At 37.0% G+C, this 18009-nt stretch overlaps 1 protein-coding gene across 1 annotated transcript in view; it reads right to left on the bottom strand.

Annotated features, from left to right (window-relative positions):
* Positions 1 to 834: 834 nt before the first annotated feature.
* LOC145664969 (arylsulfatase G-like) overlaps positions 835 to 18009 on the bottom strand; it is a 54801-nt gene continuing 37626 nt past the window's right edge. Inside the window, exons 5-9 of the mRNA XM_081732122.1 lie at positions 15648 to 15841; positions 14403 to 14575; positions 10395 to 10544; positions 9442 to 9532; positions 835 to 8603 (exon numbers count right to left, since the gene is read on the bottom strand). Of these exons, the coding sequence (XP_081588248.1) occupies positions 8329 to 8603; positions 9442 to 9532; positions 10395 to 10544; positions 14403 to 14575; positions 15648 to 15841 (883 nt within the window). The 3' untranslated portion in view covers positions 835 to 8328. The remainder of the gene's footprint in view (positions 8604 to 9441; positions 9533 to 10394; positions 10545 to 14402; positions 14576 to 15647; positions 15842 to 18009) is intronic.

The following is an 18009-nucleotide window of genomic DNA, read 5'->3' as shown; positions in this document are numbered from 1 at the left end:
ATGGAACCAGGCTTCATCACTCATAAAATACAGCATTGGGTCCAACATTCCATTATGAACCATTACAAGTAACCACATGCAGTAATTCACACGTTTTTGCTTATCTTCCTCCTTCAGTTCTTGGACACATGTCACTTTGTACGGTTTCATCCGTAGATCTTTTAAGACACGTTGACAAGACCTACGCGAAATGCTCTCTTGTTGCGACAATTTCCGTGTCGACTTCTTTGGACTCTCGATCATTTCGTGTGAATATCTGCGATCACAGCAGGTGTACGAACAGACAGAGCTCTACTCTTTTTTGGTTCCACTTGGCACCTGCAGTACGCCACTTTTTCACCAAATCCTGTATACTGCTCTTTGCCGGTACGAAAACGCCAGGAGTCTTCCTTGCCAAAAATGTTTTGCGTCTCCTTAAATGAACCGATAGATTTCGCCTCCGTACGCCTCCACTATTGCGATTCTTTCTTGTAGAGAATACATTCGTGCCCCACTCGGTATAATACAAAGTCAAGGCTCTTTCACAACAGGCATGCAAGGCAGAAGGAACTGGAAAACATTACTGGCCGAGTATACGTTGTCAGACTTGGCACATTTTCGGCGGATGTGAAACTGGAAAAATATTCACGTGTATGGCACAAAAGGGTTGGATTTCCTAAAAGATAAATTCTAAGATATTTCTTAGGATTTATCTCATAGTGTATAGCTGGCCTCACTGATGGAATGTTCGCAAATAAATAAATAAATAAATAAATAAATAAAAATAAAGTTGAAAGATGAAAAACATTACGTGACTAAAATTATAATAACAAGAACTTTAGTAATTTTGTTGTATATTTCGTTCTAGTCAACTGTTAATCGGTACAAATTCGAAAACATTTGCAAGAACAATTGTGTAAACAACATCAGAGACTGGACTTTTTACTGATGGTCAAAATTAGAAATAATACATCTTCTTTGAACTTTATATTGTTCATTCATCATTTTGTCTTCTAAACGTATACAGAAACTAGAGTATAAATGAAAATTTAACAACTTAACCTTTTATACTGTTTACATGACATAAAAATTTTCAATGACAATGCTACATTTTAACACATACACAAACAAAAAAATTAACAACGTTACATAGTTTCAAAAGTTGGATGAAATTTTTAAAATGTGACATTTTAATGTTGAGTCTATAACGTTTGACTGGGTTAAAAGGGAGTTATCGTGGCCCGTATTTTTCAACTTTTTTGGGGACTTAAAATGTAGATTTCGATTAGGTGTGTCCAGACCCTATCCAAGGAGGTCTAGGGGGCCGGGCCACCCCTAAGTTTTTACTGTCCCCCCCTAAAAGTTTCACGGTGAGTTTGCAAATGAACTATAATATGATGATAAACTATAGTATGGTTGGATCGGCCTCGCCTAACTTCTACCGAACCCCCTTCCCTCCTACATTTTTGGACTGACTACCGGCCTGGCTGTGTCCAACGGCATCACTTTTAATTTCTAGAACCGATCGCTTCAAGGTCAAAAATAAAAGGTGAAACCATTTGGGCGATGCAGACCAATGACCCACTAGGACCAAATAAGTGTCATTTGACTCGTATTCACACGTACATGAATAATTGATATGCCATTTCCCCCCCCAAAATAAATCTATTTTGACCCCGAAAATTAACAAAATTCTGGAATTTTGGATCTTGGATTTTCGTTAATTTGCCGGATCAAAATTGAATTTTCGGGGAAAATGTCATATCAATTATTCATGTACGTTTGAATACGAATCGAATGACACCATTTTGACTCAGCCGGTCACTGGTCGTACTGCCCAAATGGTCCCACTTTTTATTTTTTAGACCTAATTTGACCTTGAAACGGTCGGTACTAGAAATCAAAAGTGGTGAGATTGGACACAGATAATCGAAGCCTACATTTTAACCCCCCCTAAAAAAAGTTTAAAAATACCGGGCTACCGTAACTCCCTTTTAACCGTTTGATTACATGCATAATGCAAATGATACAACAATGTAACATTTTAGTAATGTGTGATTTAAAAAAAAATACAAAAGTAAATTTTAGTGCTTACAGAATATTAAAATTAAGCAACAAAAATTTTTAAAGTTTAGTTATAAAATTTTAAAAAATGCAGCGAATGCTTTTTTATACTTACCAAATGAAATAATGTAAAAATAGGCATTGTTTACTACAAGTTAATCCTTATTAACCATTACGTTACCAGAACTTGTGACATCAAAATGATTTAAGAATAGATGCAGCTACTACGAATTAAAAGCTTCGCTTTAACATGGGGCATTAAAGACTTTTTATTATATACTCGTACGAAGATTTTTTTTTAATGGTATAATAGTGTAGTTCATAGTAAACTTTAGCAGGAGCGCCGAACTTGAAAATCAGTGCGGGTGCTCTAATACACAGCACATAACCGGAGGATCTGGGGATATGGAATACCAGTCATTCTTATCGGAAAGTCCGTATAATACTCCGGGAAAATGTGAAAATTGATCGTCCTGAAAACTCAGTCTTAGGTATTTTTCAATGCAAATTTAAGTTACTTGTGTTTATTTCTTCTTTTCATAGTGGACTATACGTATTCTTGAATGAAAGTATTGTGGTGTAACCAGGGAGGAGCGTTTACATATATTTTAATCACGCACAAACCTGGCCATAGAAGCTAAATATACGGTTCTGATTGGTTGGAGTTATCTCTTTCTCGCCACGTAGCATACATATAACACAAATGTCCGGTTGTTGTCGGTCCTCTTAGCCTAGCAGGCTAGTAATGAAAATCGCTTTTAGCGTGGGTTCAAACCCGGCCAAAGGAGTAGGGGCCGCGGTGGCTCAGTGGTAGAGCGTTCACCTCTGGTGCTTGGGGTCCCGGGTTCGATCCTAGTCCCCGCCAAGTGAACTTTGTGGTGGACAAACACCGTGTGCGTGGGTTTTCTCGGGGTTCTCCCGTTTCCTCCCACTTTCTTCATTCCACCATTTCATTCATTACTCATCATCACCGTCTCCTTTAGCCTAACCGGCATATCCGTGGGACGTAAAACTCAAAGATTTCATTTCATTTTTCCGGCCAAAGGAGATTTTTACGTTTTTAGTTTTAATAACACTTTTATCATTAAAATAAGTTGAAAATAATATTTATTTGTCCATACACGTAATATATCAAGAATAAATTGTGCTTTTTCCACCATTTACCTAGAGATTTGTGATAGCTCTTATAAACAATGACGTTATAAGCCAACAGGACAGTAAGAAGTGAGACCTTCGCGAAGCGAGAGATTGTAGGGATAGACGGGAGTTAAAGATGGTGAGATGCAGAAGGCAACAGGAGGGAGAAAGGGAGGCATACACCTCCTTGCTTTTTCTTGTGGTAAAAAGTTATTTACTTACGTTACGAATAGGGATGCGCACGAGACGCGTCGAGACGGGATTTTTCTGACAAAATTCGAGTCGAGACACGGCTCTTCCAATAGAGAAATATACATTTATCGAGTCGAGACATCTCTCTTTCAGCACACTTTCGTGACGAGACAGCCACAAATCTTGTTTCGTGCGCATCCCTAGTTACAAAACATAGCTGAGCGAGCGAATGGGGTTAGAAGCCCCACAGGGCTAGTTTTGTTTTACCTTGACCCCTATGATAATACCACGTGACATTACGTCACACTTCGGTGATGCAACTTCGATATAAATCTAACCTCACCCGCTTCCTTGTGACCAAATTAAAACAACTGGCTAGGGTAGGGCGTGAAAATATATATATATATGCGGTGGCTTTAGGCTTCTAATTCCTGATTTTAGTTCTCGTCAACCATTCTGAATGATCCTCATTTGTGATATAAGAAGTGTGAATTCGCTGAAAGTAACACAGAGTAACACTCGTTTAACTTGTCATTTAAAAAGAAATTGTCGAGAAAACTTACAGTAGAAAGGATTTTGCTAGTTTTCTTCTCCGGCGCCACAATTCCAGAATGTCATGTGTATTAACCCCTGGTAAAGTCTCTACCGAAACTTCATATCTACTCTCCTCGCTCTATTAATTAATAAATAAATAAAACATCGGATCCTACTATTATCCCCTTTTGCTGCGAAATATTAGATTTAATTGTTCTTTCTTGTTTTCTTACTTTTCTTCTCTTTTTTGTGGGTGCTGGGTATCCCCGCAAAAAAATTCTGGACCAGATCACTTCTGGAATCAGCGTTCCTGAACTTTCGTATGCTAACAAAGCATCCGCCGGTACAGCTGAATTAACGTATATAGGTTCAAATTAAACTATTATGCCATTTTTTCAACAAAAACTTAATAAATGTATATAATGAAAAGTATTTATTATTAGTGCGAGGAGAGGTCCGAAAATAAGTTTCCCCAGGCGACTGTGAATAGAGGTGGAGATGCAAGACCAAAAATAGCATGTGGCATTAAAGATCAAACGTACCTTTATTTTTCCACATAAGTGTCACGTACATTCAGATATTTGTCATACCGGTCCACAAGCTTCAAGAACCCTTCCAGGAAAAATTCAGGGCTCTTTATACGGAAGAAGCGTAGAACAGCTTCTGCGACTTCAGCATTGCTTACAAAGCGCCTACTGCCGAGAGTCTTCTCCGGGAACAGATGGAAGTCACTGGTTGCGAAATCAGGACTGTATGACGGATGGGCAAGGTTGTTCGCTTTCCTGTGAAAAGCGGGAGGGGGACATTTATTTTTAGACTTCTCCTTGTATTGAATCCAAGCTCTTAGCCTGTATTAGCTGTATCACTCCTCCTTTCTCTTAAAGATGCACTTCCGTTCTTGAAAACAATACCTACTTTAAGTTATATTTTTGAAAACATTGAATAACATTTCTCTACTATATTTTACTTTTGTATGGTATTTTGAAATACAATAGGACGTCGATAATCCGAATCAAAAATCCGAACGCGGCCGTAGAAGCTAGTGACAGTACACTAATTCAATTTTCTTTGTGTGAAGTCACTGTTTTTACAAAAGCTCATTCATATGTAATTGTTTGTCATACATATTCTTATTTTTATTTTCCCTTAGGCCTATACAAGTTAGGTTTTAAGTGTGACTTACAAGATCAGTGTAATTTAGTGTACGAGCAGGTTCTTCAGAAACATTAAATGTAACCAGCCTTACGTACGATATTGTAATTACTGTATGTACTGTATAACCACTGTATCGATAAAAAGAACATACTGTACAGTATATTTAAGCCTAAATGACATTTTCTTGGTCATTTTCGAAAATCCGAACAATTTGAAAATCCGAACTATCTGAGGTCGCAATTAGTTCTAATTTTCGACTTCCTACTGTATGTAGCAATACCCTAGAAACTTCGATTCACAGTACAGTCCTATACACTAATTTATGTCACAATTAAGTGGTAAGAGTGTTGCTAACTAAATATATAATAAAACAAGTAAAGTGAATCAAAATTCTAGTGGACAGTGTTTAGAGAGTACTCGGAGGTTAAAAATAGGGACATTATGAGGACGCAAGAAGTTATCTGATTTGTTTGTTCCAAAACGCCTATTACAGTGACTGCGACGACTTGTGAAGCCCGGGCTCTACACTAATCACAGAACTGCTTTGCATCACGGGTGATGCATCAGAAGAATTCGATTCGATTCGTGGAGCTGTCTTCCGAACGCACATTTGAGAAGTGCACCAACAATGTTGCCAAGCTTAGAAGACGTGGAGAACGAGCGGTAATATATATATATATATATATATATATATATATATAATAAATACGAATACTAACAATTATTCAAATTAATTGGTATCAATAATAATAGCAAAATTATAATACAACGACAATACCAACAAAACAACACTTAGTGGAAATCCGACAACACTGCACCCTTAGGAGATGTTCTCCGTATAGCACGAGAGACGACACTGGCAACAATTCATGGCTGGGTTTGACGACCGGGACATACTCTGGCATTCTATTGGATACTGAGATTGATAGATCTAGGTCAAGCTTCACTATTCTGAGCGATTACTATAGCACACAAGGATCTTATAAAATAAAGGATCTGTCCTTACAACAAAATCTTGAAGCCATACGTCACAGTTTCGCCACCCCTACTCTACCCACTCCACCCAATAGGATCGCAATGTTTTGAGCCAACAATCATGGCGGATACGAAAGTAGCCAATCAGACGATGGCAGAAAGGAGAGTAGCCAATCAGACGTGTCGATGCTCGGTTGCTTTTTTTGGCTACATTGATTTAATAGGATGAAGATACATATGGGCAGATACTCTATTTATAACATCCTTGATAGCACCAGTGAATTGCCTCTCTTTCTTCTTCCTTCTGCAATCGACATAACGCTTTAAGCTCCAATTGGCAACACTAGATAGTAGCCAGTGAAGAACAATGCTGTTGGAAAGAGAATAAGCTTATACGTCACTCAAGATTGCCACGTGCACTTCAGAGAGAAAGAGGGAATGGCTTACAACATATCTTCACCTGTGAATAACATTTTTTTAAAAGGTTGCCAAGGATACCAATGACTCCTGTAGCTTAAGGAGAAGCGAACGTGTAAATAGAACAAAATATTGTAGATTTCGGTACAATGAGGTTTTTGTGACGGCAGAGCTTTCTGAGTACAACTTAGAGTTAAACCTGAACAAGACATTATAGAAGATTATAATTACAAGCACTCTACTCCAGGCTAGAAATAATTTCTGCATGTTCAACTGTACAATAATTTGCTGATGGATATTATAGATGCATATTATAGGATCAAGATAAAAATTTACTTTTAACAACATTGTATTAACTTATAACACGTAACCTACATCTTCAAGGCTATTGTGGTGGACCCTTCCTCAGTGTGTAGGATTCCGCTACACTGCTAGAGTACGTTTGTTTTATCTTGGCGTACTTCCCGCCAGTGCTTTTGGTTGGCCTTTAAACAGGGCCGTAACTTGTGGGGGTCAGGGAGGGCAACTGCCTCCAGGGAACGTGCCCGCCGTTCGAGGGGGACCCATTTTGAGACAAAACTTTCTTACTGCATATAACGATACAAACATGAAATTATAAATGAAGCATCAAACAGGTTCACTACATTACATAAACAAAGCAGCACACAAAATGTAAATAAAAATGAGTCGTTGACCCATTTCAGTAAAAAAAAAATGTCTACTATTAGGGGCGTTAGAAATAATATGTATTCGTATGGCTTTGAGATTTGTCAATATTGTCCCCCTAATTAATTTGTCATGTATGGAACGGGCCCAGAGGCATAACTAACGGCTCTGCAGACCTTGCTGTGCGGGAGGGTCCACAGGCTCCGGGAGGCACATAAAGAGTAAGAGAAAGATGGAAAGAGGGGGCCCAGGAATTAGAAAAAGAACTTTTCTATGGGGCCCAAATACGCGTATTAATGCTTGTCCCCAGAAAAAAAAATCTAAGTTACGGCGCTGCCTTTAAAGTATTTTCTGCTAGCACTCACGTGAACGTTTCAATCCAATAGATGTATTATTGGTTTTATCGTGTAGGTGACATTTCTTGTCAGCAACCCATCAAATGAGATCATTGCTATTTGGTGGGTAGTTGAAGTGCTTAGTTTGCACACGTCAGTGATTTGTGAGTGGTGTGGCATTTTGCTGTGTTTCCTGGCGTATTCTAACTTTCAACTTAACCATGGCGTGGCAACAACGCGTAGCAGATAGATCTATCCTTTTGGAGGGAAGCGTCCAAGAAGAAACAAACGTACTGTAGACTTACGACACGATGAAGGGATTTTTCACTCTAGAAAATCCCGTAAATGAAGAAATTTTTTACTCTGGAAAATATCACAACTCGAAGAATATGGAAACCTAAACAATTTTGTTCCGCACCAAGTGACATAGGACAAACACTTTTTCCACCTAGCACCGGTTTTTCAAGAGGGAACATTTGGATATTTTTGCCCTACGTAACGCCGGAGTATGGGATAAAATGGTACAGGCTTTCATTTTATTCGAGTTATGGGGATTTTCGAAAGGGAAAAATTTCCTTCATCAAGTCATAAGTTTGGTAGTGTATCAAAACACTACACACTGAAGAAGGTGACAGAGACCCCTTGAAACTGTAGTACAAGGATGTTAAGGTAAAAGGTGTCTTTGCCTTTTACATGTTTTATAATTGATTTTTGACCTTACTCACCAATGACTTATCTTTTGCACTATAAGTTCCAACGTCTTTTATATTTCAATAATTGCCTCTTTAACAATTCTTCTAAATTTTATCATAATCATAATAGACTATCATCCTGGACAAACATAATCCTTCTTTAAAATATGCATTATTCAGTTTTAGTCCCAAGGACATCGACATACAATATCATCCTTATTGCAACAAGGTCTCATTGTCCAATTACCATGGTAGTCAACATGACTTGTCTTATCATGTCGAACATCCTCCATTAAACGATCTAAGGCTTCACGCATTTTCACAGCCATTGTACTGTATTCCTTTGACTGGGGATCGATCGGTGACCTTTCTTGAGGATCCAGAGCCAGATTAAATAGCAATGGAGGAGTTAGTGATCTAGGCCTAGGATTAACTCCGTTACAGTCAGGAGAGCCACCTGAAAAAAACACAATTTATTATACTCTTATTCGCAAATTTTCATTAATCTAAGAATACTCGCTTTCGATTAGGGAAAGTTAAAGGTCAAATACCAGTCCTATTCAACACAATTCCGCCTCTTTATGAGTTCCCAGCGCCCAAAAATCACTTCTGTAGGTGTGTTATAGAAGGAACATGTCAATTACCCATGTCGAACAAAAATATATAATTTTCATAATGAGAAAACAGGCAGAGTACTAGAATTTAAATGTATATTTCATGTTTACACCAAAGGATATTAATAAATCACCTTCTGCCCTGGGGACTCATTCCTTATAAGTCTTCGCAACATTTGCTATTTCCAACGCAAAGAAATGAAACAGAAATGCTGTGTTATTGTCGTAAACTAAAACGCAAATTTTGAGTTGTTTTTATTCAAATCGTTCGGCATAAAGCCTTTAATGATAAATTATTAGTTTTGGATCTTCAAGTAGAAATGTTGAAGTGATATTCTCTTACGAAAGGGTTTATATACAACATAACTAAAAGTAATGATAAATTATTAGTTTTGGATCTTCAAGTAGAAATGTTGAAGTGATATTCTCTTACGAAAGGGTTTATATACAACATAACTAAAAGTAATGATAAATTATTAGTTTTGGATCTTCAAGTAGAAATGTTGAAGTGATATTCTCTTACGAAAGGATTTATATACAACATAACTACAGGCCGATGGTTGCTGGAAAAAGGAATAGAGTTTGTAAATTGGGGTGTTCAGAACACACGTGAATTAATTCCAATAGATTCCATGACAAACAATTTTTTTTTAATCTTATATAATAGAGTAACGACATTACCTGTATAGTAAATCATTTTGTAGTTATTCATTCTGACTGCTCCAATTTGTCCTGGAATGCCTGCAGCACCACTATTTGGATGAAATAGAAGCTGGAAATAACAAGACAACAGGATAATCTACTGCGTAAAGATCATTATTTAATAAACAATATTTTTTTAAATAATTAATAAGTACACAGGTCAAAGCAAATCAAGAAATGATACTCATTGGGTATCGTGCAATATCCAAATTTCCGACTTCTAATTATTGATACCATGATCAAGCTACATAAAATTTACTTCGAGAGTAGCTCATTGGAATTCTGTTCTAAACGAGAATGCTATATTTACATTGGTATAACAAACCTTAACTCTCAAATGATTTGTAAAATTTAGGTTAAGTATTCAATTTTACAACTTTTGACAGCTCGATCAACCAGTAGAATTTAGCATCTGGTTGGTATTTAATTGGGATACAACCAAATCAGATTACTAAAGGGTTAAAATTTTCCAGTTAAATATATTAAACACACAATTTTATGTTGTAAATAATATTAAGTTAAATTTGTTAATGCTAAACACACAAGCATGTTGAAAGATTTTTTGTCTTAAAGTTTAGGTGCTTTTACGTTGATTTTGAGGTGACTTATTGATGGTAGAGAAAACGAAGTGCAGATACAGTGCCGTGCCGTGGAAAATCAGCGCCCGGGACGAGAGTATAGGACGGCGCCCTTCCCTCCGTTTGTTCGACAGATCAGGCGCGAAGCACAATAAAATTTTCAAAAATAAACCCTGCTTTTCCTTGATTTTGAGCACTTTTTATTACTTTTTCCTTCCATTATATATATATATACAATCCTTTCCTCCCGAATTTTGCGCCTCCCTTACTTTGGCGCCCGGAGCCGTCGCCCCCCCCCTTTCCACGGAACGGTACTGTGCAGATCTCCTTTAGAGACTTAACAGAGAAACTCACATCATGTCCGTGTTGATTTTTTCCAAGTAACACTGACTGGACAGGTAGGCCATCGTAATTACGATCCTCTGGCAGAGATGTTCTGGCCAAAGCAGCAAACGTCGGCAGAATATCTAGCGATGAAAGGAGAGCCTTCGTCACTGAACCTGGCTGGAAATAAAAACATATTAATTTAGGAGTTACTAATGCAAAAAGGAGAAAAAAAAACTTTGTACTACATATGAATAGTAGACGGAAAAAAGGGGCTCATTACAATATTTGCAAAAAACCCACCACCACCCGTTGCTGCTAGATTGTACTTCTAAGTGCACTACAAATATTGTGAAAAAAAAAGTGACTTGTTGCAGAGAAACTTACACAAGAAAAATAGGTATACAAGGAAGAAAGGCGCCCATCAACATTTTAAATTGCTTCTCCTGAAAAAAAATGTAATATGTCGATTAGGCCCTTCTTTCCGTGTATTCTTCATATGTGTGAACATTATTTAGTCTCCTAACGTCGTTTGGAAACCATCATATCTTTTCCTTCATTCATATTATCAAAGATTCCTCGTGTAGAACAGACGCTTAGTTACCGCAGTATATCATCTCAAAAATCGGTAACTATAAGACCACAGCATATAATTTCTTTCACGTTAATTACTTTAATCGTCCACTGGTTTTTTCATGAAATTAAGTTATTCTGGCTTTCTTGGATGAGAGAAAGGTATTTAGCTCGCAGCTTTGGGGAATGTAATTTACATCTTATTTGAAGCTGGCAGGACAGGTGCGGATCTTCAATGCATTCGAACTCCATCAGCGAGATCCCGATCCAGAAGACAAACGTTGAGTGTGTTTCAAACATTTTGTATTAATAGTGTATGTTACTGAGCGGGAAATGATGCTATGGATAACTTACTTTTCTATTTCTTTTAAAAAAGAAAAATATAAACAGGGCATAAAGTGTCCAGTTTACTTGTTTGTGCTATAATGTAACCTGACTATTATTTGGAAGTGTTTCAAAACAATGAAAAATAGTTTCAACTCATATTTTTCGAACAGATGTCACCGTATGAAATAGTTATAAACTCGTTGCATTTTAATTTGCGTATTCAGACCTTAACGCAAGAGCCCGATGGTCACCTGTTCGGGGGCCCCGCGAGCACAATTACAAGTATTATGTGTAAAATTTAGTTGTAGGCCCCAGCACACTGGTTTACCCAGCGGTCCATAATGTTAAAACGCCACAGTCGATATCACACACTGATTTTGAGCTATGACGTCAGTGACACAAATTTTGAGTTTGCGATCATCCTGTTTACTGCATATTACGTAAATCATCGTTTCCGACCGTTAGCCTCGCACTTTTCCTTTTAAGGCTCACCATCAAAAGTTCTTAACGCATATTTTGCGTTATTCCACAAATTTTGTAACGACAGTTACGAAATAAGGCCCCTAGTGTAGATAAAGGTTTAGAAATATATGTCGCTAAGTAAATGCGCACCCAGAAATTTTAATTGATGTTGGGACTTCAAAGTCGAAAATATACACCCCATTCTTTTTCGAAGTTTATATATGTATTAATACCTATGTCACTAATACATTTAATGTTCGATGTTTCGATGTGAAACGATGCTATGAAATCTTTATGTTCAGTAATAAGTTGATTAAAGAGCGTTTTCCTGGAGGATTTGAATAAATGGGGAATCAAAGTATTTTACGAAAATGCTTTCAACTGGTTATCCAGGTTATGGACGATCGGTGAAATGTTCGGATGTCATTTTGAAGCTTTGGTTTCTACCTGGCCACTAGACTTCCAGTGAGCAGAGGCGGATCTACAAGGTGAAAACTGGGGGGGGGGGCAGTCAAACCCCAGACTATGATAGGTATATGATGAGTTTACTATAAACTTTCAAACATACAGTATATACATAATAGCTTAAATTAATTTTGTCACCCAAAAAACTGGGGGGGTCCTAGGCCCCCCGATCCCGGCCTAGATCCGCCACTGCCAGTGAGGGCTATAACCATTGATGAAATACAATATGAAGAACAAACAATGAGTTGCAACTACAATTTCTTCTGGAGGCTGCAATTAGAAATAGCATCGACATTCTATATTAATAGTCAAGAATAATAAAGCCAAGCGGATTATAATATTCGTTTATATTTGCCATAGTTTAGCAATTGAACTTGCGTATTTGTGGTGTTAGAATTCATGTGTTCCTCCCTGTGTTTTATTATTATTATTATTATTATTATTATTATTATTATTATTATTATTATTATTATTAATAATAATAATAATAATAATAATAATAAAATTTAAATACGCCCGAGATGTAAGAAATGAATGTGCTGAAGCAAAAGACGCGATTCCCCTCTCTTCCACGTGACGTCACAACAACGAATGCCTGTTCAACTCGTACTTTTGGTGCATCTTGCGTTTTCCCTTTACGTAGTTTGAGGGAAGTTTTTCTAACCTAGGGAAATTTCGTAAGTAAATTTACCAAAAAGGAAAAAGGGGATTTTTCGATAAAATTGAAGATGCAGGGAAATTCTCACGCTAATTGATTGACCAATACAAATGCTTAAACTTTTCTTTTTTCTTCGGAAATAAACCAATACCGGTACATTAGTAATAGTTTCTGTGTGTGTGTGTGTGTGTGTGTGTGTGTGTGTGTGTGTGTGTGTGTGTGCATAATTTGCACGCATTGTTCATTGGCTGTATATGTTTGTTTAAAAACAATAGAAGCAAAAACCATTGGACAAAAAAGTAGTTGGCACTTCCTTTAATAGCCTATATTAATCGTACTTCTGTTATACGAATTAAACACTCAACAAACCAGGGAAAATTTGAAAAGAAAAGGGAAATTTTTGTTAGTCGAGGGAAATTTTCTTAAAACCTACGAACACTGGATTTAAGACGTTTAACATTTACGAACATCAGAGGTGGCTCGTCAGGAAAGGCACATCTGTAAACATTGAAGTTTTAATGCTTCAAACCAAGAGAAGAAAAACTACCTAATGTTCGAATTGTTGTACATAATAATTATAAAATTGAGTCACTGATTTCCTTCTTCCATTAGTTTCAAGTGATAATCGTTTAGAACCTTATGCATAGACGTTTTGACGAATGAGTAGTGCCGTACTAATGGTTTGACTAACACATGGTTATCAGTTTTTTCAGAATCTCTGATTAACACGTAGTACTTGAGAAAGTTAATTACATGTGACTAATTAATTTAAAGCAGAGGGTTCTCGTTTTTAGCCTCTTTAAACTTACATAATGAGAATACAAAGGCAATTAATTACCAGTCTTTCTTTCGAACCTTTCACCTCATCAGGTGAATTAATTGTGAGACAGCTATTAAGCTCAGTCCTCTACAATAGCAGAAGTGATTCTTAAAGTGAACAGTGAGAGATGAGTAAAAAAAAATCCAGTTTTCTGAGGGATACATACAACTGATCGATAAATTATCTTCCGTTATAACTACAACATAATCCTTCTATGGTCAGTAATATTAATTGATTTCTACTTATTCCCCCTTTAATACATCTCTCAGAAATGAATATGTTAATTATAGTTTAATTTCCTAACTATTTGTAAGTTGTTATGATGTCAAACCACGAAGAATACATTTGGAATTTCGTATTTCACATATTTTCATTTTTATAGACTACGCATGCGCACATCTAGATTTCCATAGTTGCCATATTTATTTTTCGAACTCGATGTATTGGGATTATCGTTAACGGATCGGATTATTAGTTAACCATACTGAAATCAACTTATTAGCTGAACACCAAGCAGACTCTGAATTCCAAAAAGTACCCTCCTTAGTACGGAGTTAATACGAACTAACTAATAGCGTGACTAACGCTTGGTTAACGAAGTTCTCCGAATATTGCCCTAAGTTTTTCATATGTGATTTCCCTTCCGAGCCGCCACAAAAATAAGTACACATAGCTTTCTTCAATTGGCATGATCCTAAAGTTAACTGTAAATTCTCATAATAAAATCAGATACCTGGACATCTCTAGGAAAGTAGACAATGGATGGAACTCGATGTCCTGCTTCCCACACTGTTTGTTTCGATGCACTTCCCCCACCGCCCCCTCGTTTGCTACGCTGCCATAAACCTTTAAAAGGTCCCGCTGAACCAGCGAGATTGCACTTCACTTCCCATGGTCCATTGTCACCTACAAGGAACATTAAATTGTTGATGTTAAAGACTATTACCAAAGATTGCAATTGCTGTACAAAAGTTACACTGAATTGAAGCTTACTGGTAGAGTTCACACCTGTGACGCGAAGAAGAGAAAATTCTATCTGAATCATACGACGTATGCAGTGGCGTAGGGAAGGGGGGCCAGAGGGGCCGCCCCCCCCAAAGAGGTCCGACAATGTACTTTGGTACTTTGAGGTTTGCAATTTTTTATATTTTTTTATGCTTATATATTTTTTGTTTGTAATTTTTTTATGTGTACCTATAACAGCACTTGCCCCCCCCCCCCAAACACACATCCTTGCTGCGCTACTCGACGTATGAGTCAAGTGAACAACACATTTCTGCGTTCTCTTGTTCCCAGCACTTTCTTTATTCCACTGATGATGATTTATGGATAAGACAATCAAAATGTGTACAAATGTTTAACCTAACACTAAAATTTAACACTACAACAAATAATAACAAAATAACACTTTACACATCGAATTTTGTCACGTATAAATACAGATCATTCCAAATGTTGTGAACAAATTACTTTAATACACACTTTAGTAAGGGTTAAAAGTGATCTAAATAGGCAGGGGGACGTTTGACGACACGCCGTCCTCAAGCCTACCTTTGTCCATTGTATTTTTTTTTTTTAAAAGAAAGTAAGGGACGCCATAGATATTGTTGAAAGTGGAGGGAACAACGTCCGCCTGCGTTCCCCTTCAATCCCCTGACTTTAATTATACATACCAGTATTATAATAGATACAATTAATATTAAAAATAATAGGTACTTGGTTATAATAATCTCTTTAATTTAAAAGAAGAAGCGTAGTATTTATGTATTAGAAGTGAAGCACATACTAGAGAGTTAATAATAGAAAAGTACAACATTCAATTTCCATATACGAAAGCTTTAGCATAAATTATCTTTCTCTACCGCAACAAATAAAAATTCTCCGCAAAAATCAAATATATTAGAAACTACACTGTAACATTCCTGCTCGTGGGCAATTATAGTTTTTTTTTATCTATGTGAAATTAGAGAACACTTACTTAGAAACCAGACCATAGTATCGTTCAATGGTCTTTTGTCAACGGCTGCTCGGATACGACCAACCAGAGCGTCCATTTCACGTAAAGTGTCTGCGTAAGTTCCTCTCCCTGTTATGTTGTCAAATTCATGTCCATGAGCTAATGGCACGTGCATGTGGGATAGAGCAACGTATAGGAAGAACGGATCATGAGGCCTAAGAACAAAAATAAACACAATGATTTACAAAAAAACACAGTATTCAGTTACTGTTTAAATATTCAATAACAACCCTACTATTAAAACTAACTATGGACTAAGATGTGTAGTATCTGAGTTTCTACGTCACTCATAGTTATATCGTTGTATGGTATGTACCCTACCTAGGGGCGCACCCACAAGCAGTGACTTGCTTGTAACTGCTCCTTCCTTCTAACTGTCCATTGGGATACCCAAAATCTTTAGAGAATATAATGAGCTAAGCCCATTAAGCTTGATAGACCTCAGTTTCATGTTCAGATCTCTCTGTCCCCTGAGTATCTACCACGTACATACTTGTTGAGTGGGCTCCCCTAGCAAGTACGAGCATCAGCGGTTTTTGCAGCCGAGTGTTACAATGTAAGCTCACTTCCCGCTCGAGGTTAGACCCCAAGTTACTGATCTGAAGATATGATATAAAATGTGTGATATTACAGCTCAAGAACGACTATAGCAGACCAGACATGTTATACAGCAGTTTAATTACACATCATGCGCAGTTATATCTGCCTTTTCGCATCAATCCGGTATCTTGTAAATTCAAGTAGAGCACCGAAAATTGGAGTGTAACGGACCCAGAATCTTGCAGGGAAAACCTGGATGCTTCAATGCCATCAGATTCTGTACGTTAATAACCAGCAATATCAATGACATTAATATAAAATTAAAATTAGCAATCTACTTCTGAGTCAAGAATTTCTAGTATTATTGTTATTTTAAAGTAGGATTTTGTTTTATTTAGAGTCGCTGGGAATTTTAACACCAAACCGGTCAGTTGCCCTGAGTGAGGCTTTCCTCATTCACACCAAGCAACTTTCGAAATGTAACTTAACACAATGGTCCCAGACCGTTTCCTTCCTTCTCGATTTCTTTGTTCCCCAATTCCCCGGGTAGAGTGATCGCCAAGGGACGTCATCCCTCATATGTGACAAGTTAACATCGTCATAGATGCCAAAATCTAATTCCTAATTCTAACCCTTAATCCCTAATCATCAAGCGTTTTCTATGTTTTATAGGTGTTTAGGCTTCATTTATCCAACCTAGGTCAGTCTAACATCCCGGAAATAATTCAAAATCCTAGAATGGAAGTGTTGAGATCTATACCCATAACATTTATTTATTTTGAGGAATTCACATCCCCCGTTTCTGCATATGTATCCAGAATCTCCACCATGCGCATATGTAGATGACCTATTTGCTAGTTGGCCACTGCAAAGTATACCTGTACTTTGAATAATACAGAGTTTTATATCTTACGCACTCCAATTTTCTGTACAGGTGGATTATAAATGAATTTCGCCCATTTACGAAAGTAGTATCAAAGGAAAGTGAAATTCTGTACTTCAATTGAAGTACTTTGCAATAATTTTCATTACCTTAGAAAATTATTTTGTATACTTAAAAATGTGTTTTGTTTATAATATTATTCTACAACTGCTGCATCATAGTTTTCTGATATCTATTACATACAATAGCAAATATTGAATTAAGGTATTTTAGTGGATTCTGACTGTCACAATAAACTTTAACTTTAAAAAGGCTGTTTTGATCATTACGAAATATCGAAATGTTTTAGATACGTATTTTGTAATTTTAATTCGTTATTTTTTCTAGCAGCAATAGAGGATCCATGGGGCTATGAGCAGTGTTTCTTCCAGACATGTCTTTAGGGGGCACTGCCCCCCTCGGATCTCTGAGAATGTCCCCGGAGGAGACCAAAATAATACGTCTATAATATAATAATAAATAGAACAGTACCAGCAGTGCCCCCCCGGGAATACGAAGTGTACCCCGCCGGAGCATAGTTTCTGAAAGAAACACTGGCTATGAGCATACCATAATTAACAATATTTAATACAGTGAAGCTTTGTTTCGCGATTTTGGAAATTCTTACTTCAGTCAAATAGATTTGTCTTTCCGATATAATCCCGATCCTATCAACATTAAATAGGCCTACTTTTATAAAATTTTCTGTCCCTATATGTTTGTTAAGAAACGTGGATTATTCCATGAATAAATCACAATAAAGATCTATTGTTAACCCTGTGCTAAATGTCCAGTTTGCGGATGAAAAATTCCAATAAGATCAAAAATAAAGTTGTTTAGAATTACCAGCTACTTTTGCAG

Source organism: Thermobia domestica, chromosome 11 (assembly GCF_964235325.1).
Source record: "Thermobia domestica chromosome 11, izTheDome1.hap1.1, whole genome shotgun sequence".
NCBI lineage: Eukaryota > Metazoa > Arthropoda > Insecta > Zygentoma > Lepismatidae > Thermobia > Thermobia domestica.
Note: the sequence above shows the minus strand (reverse complement) of the source record. Positions and strands in the feature narration are given on the sequence as shown.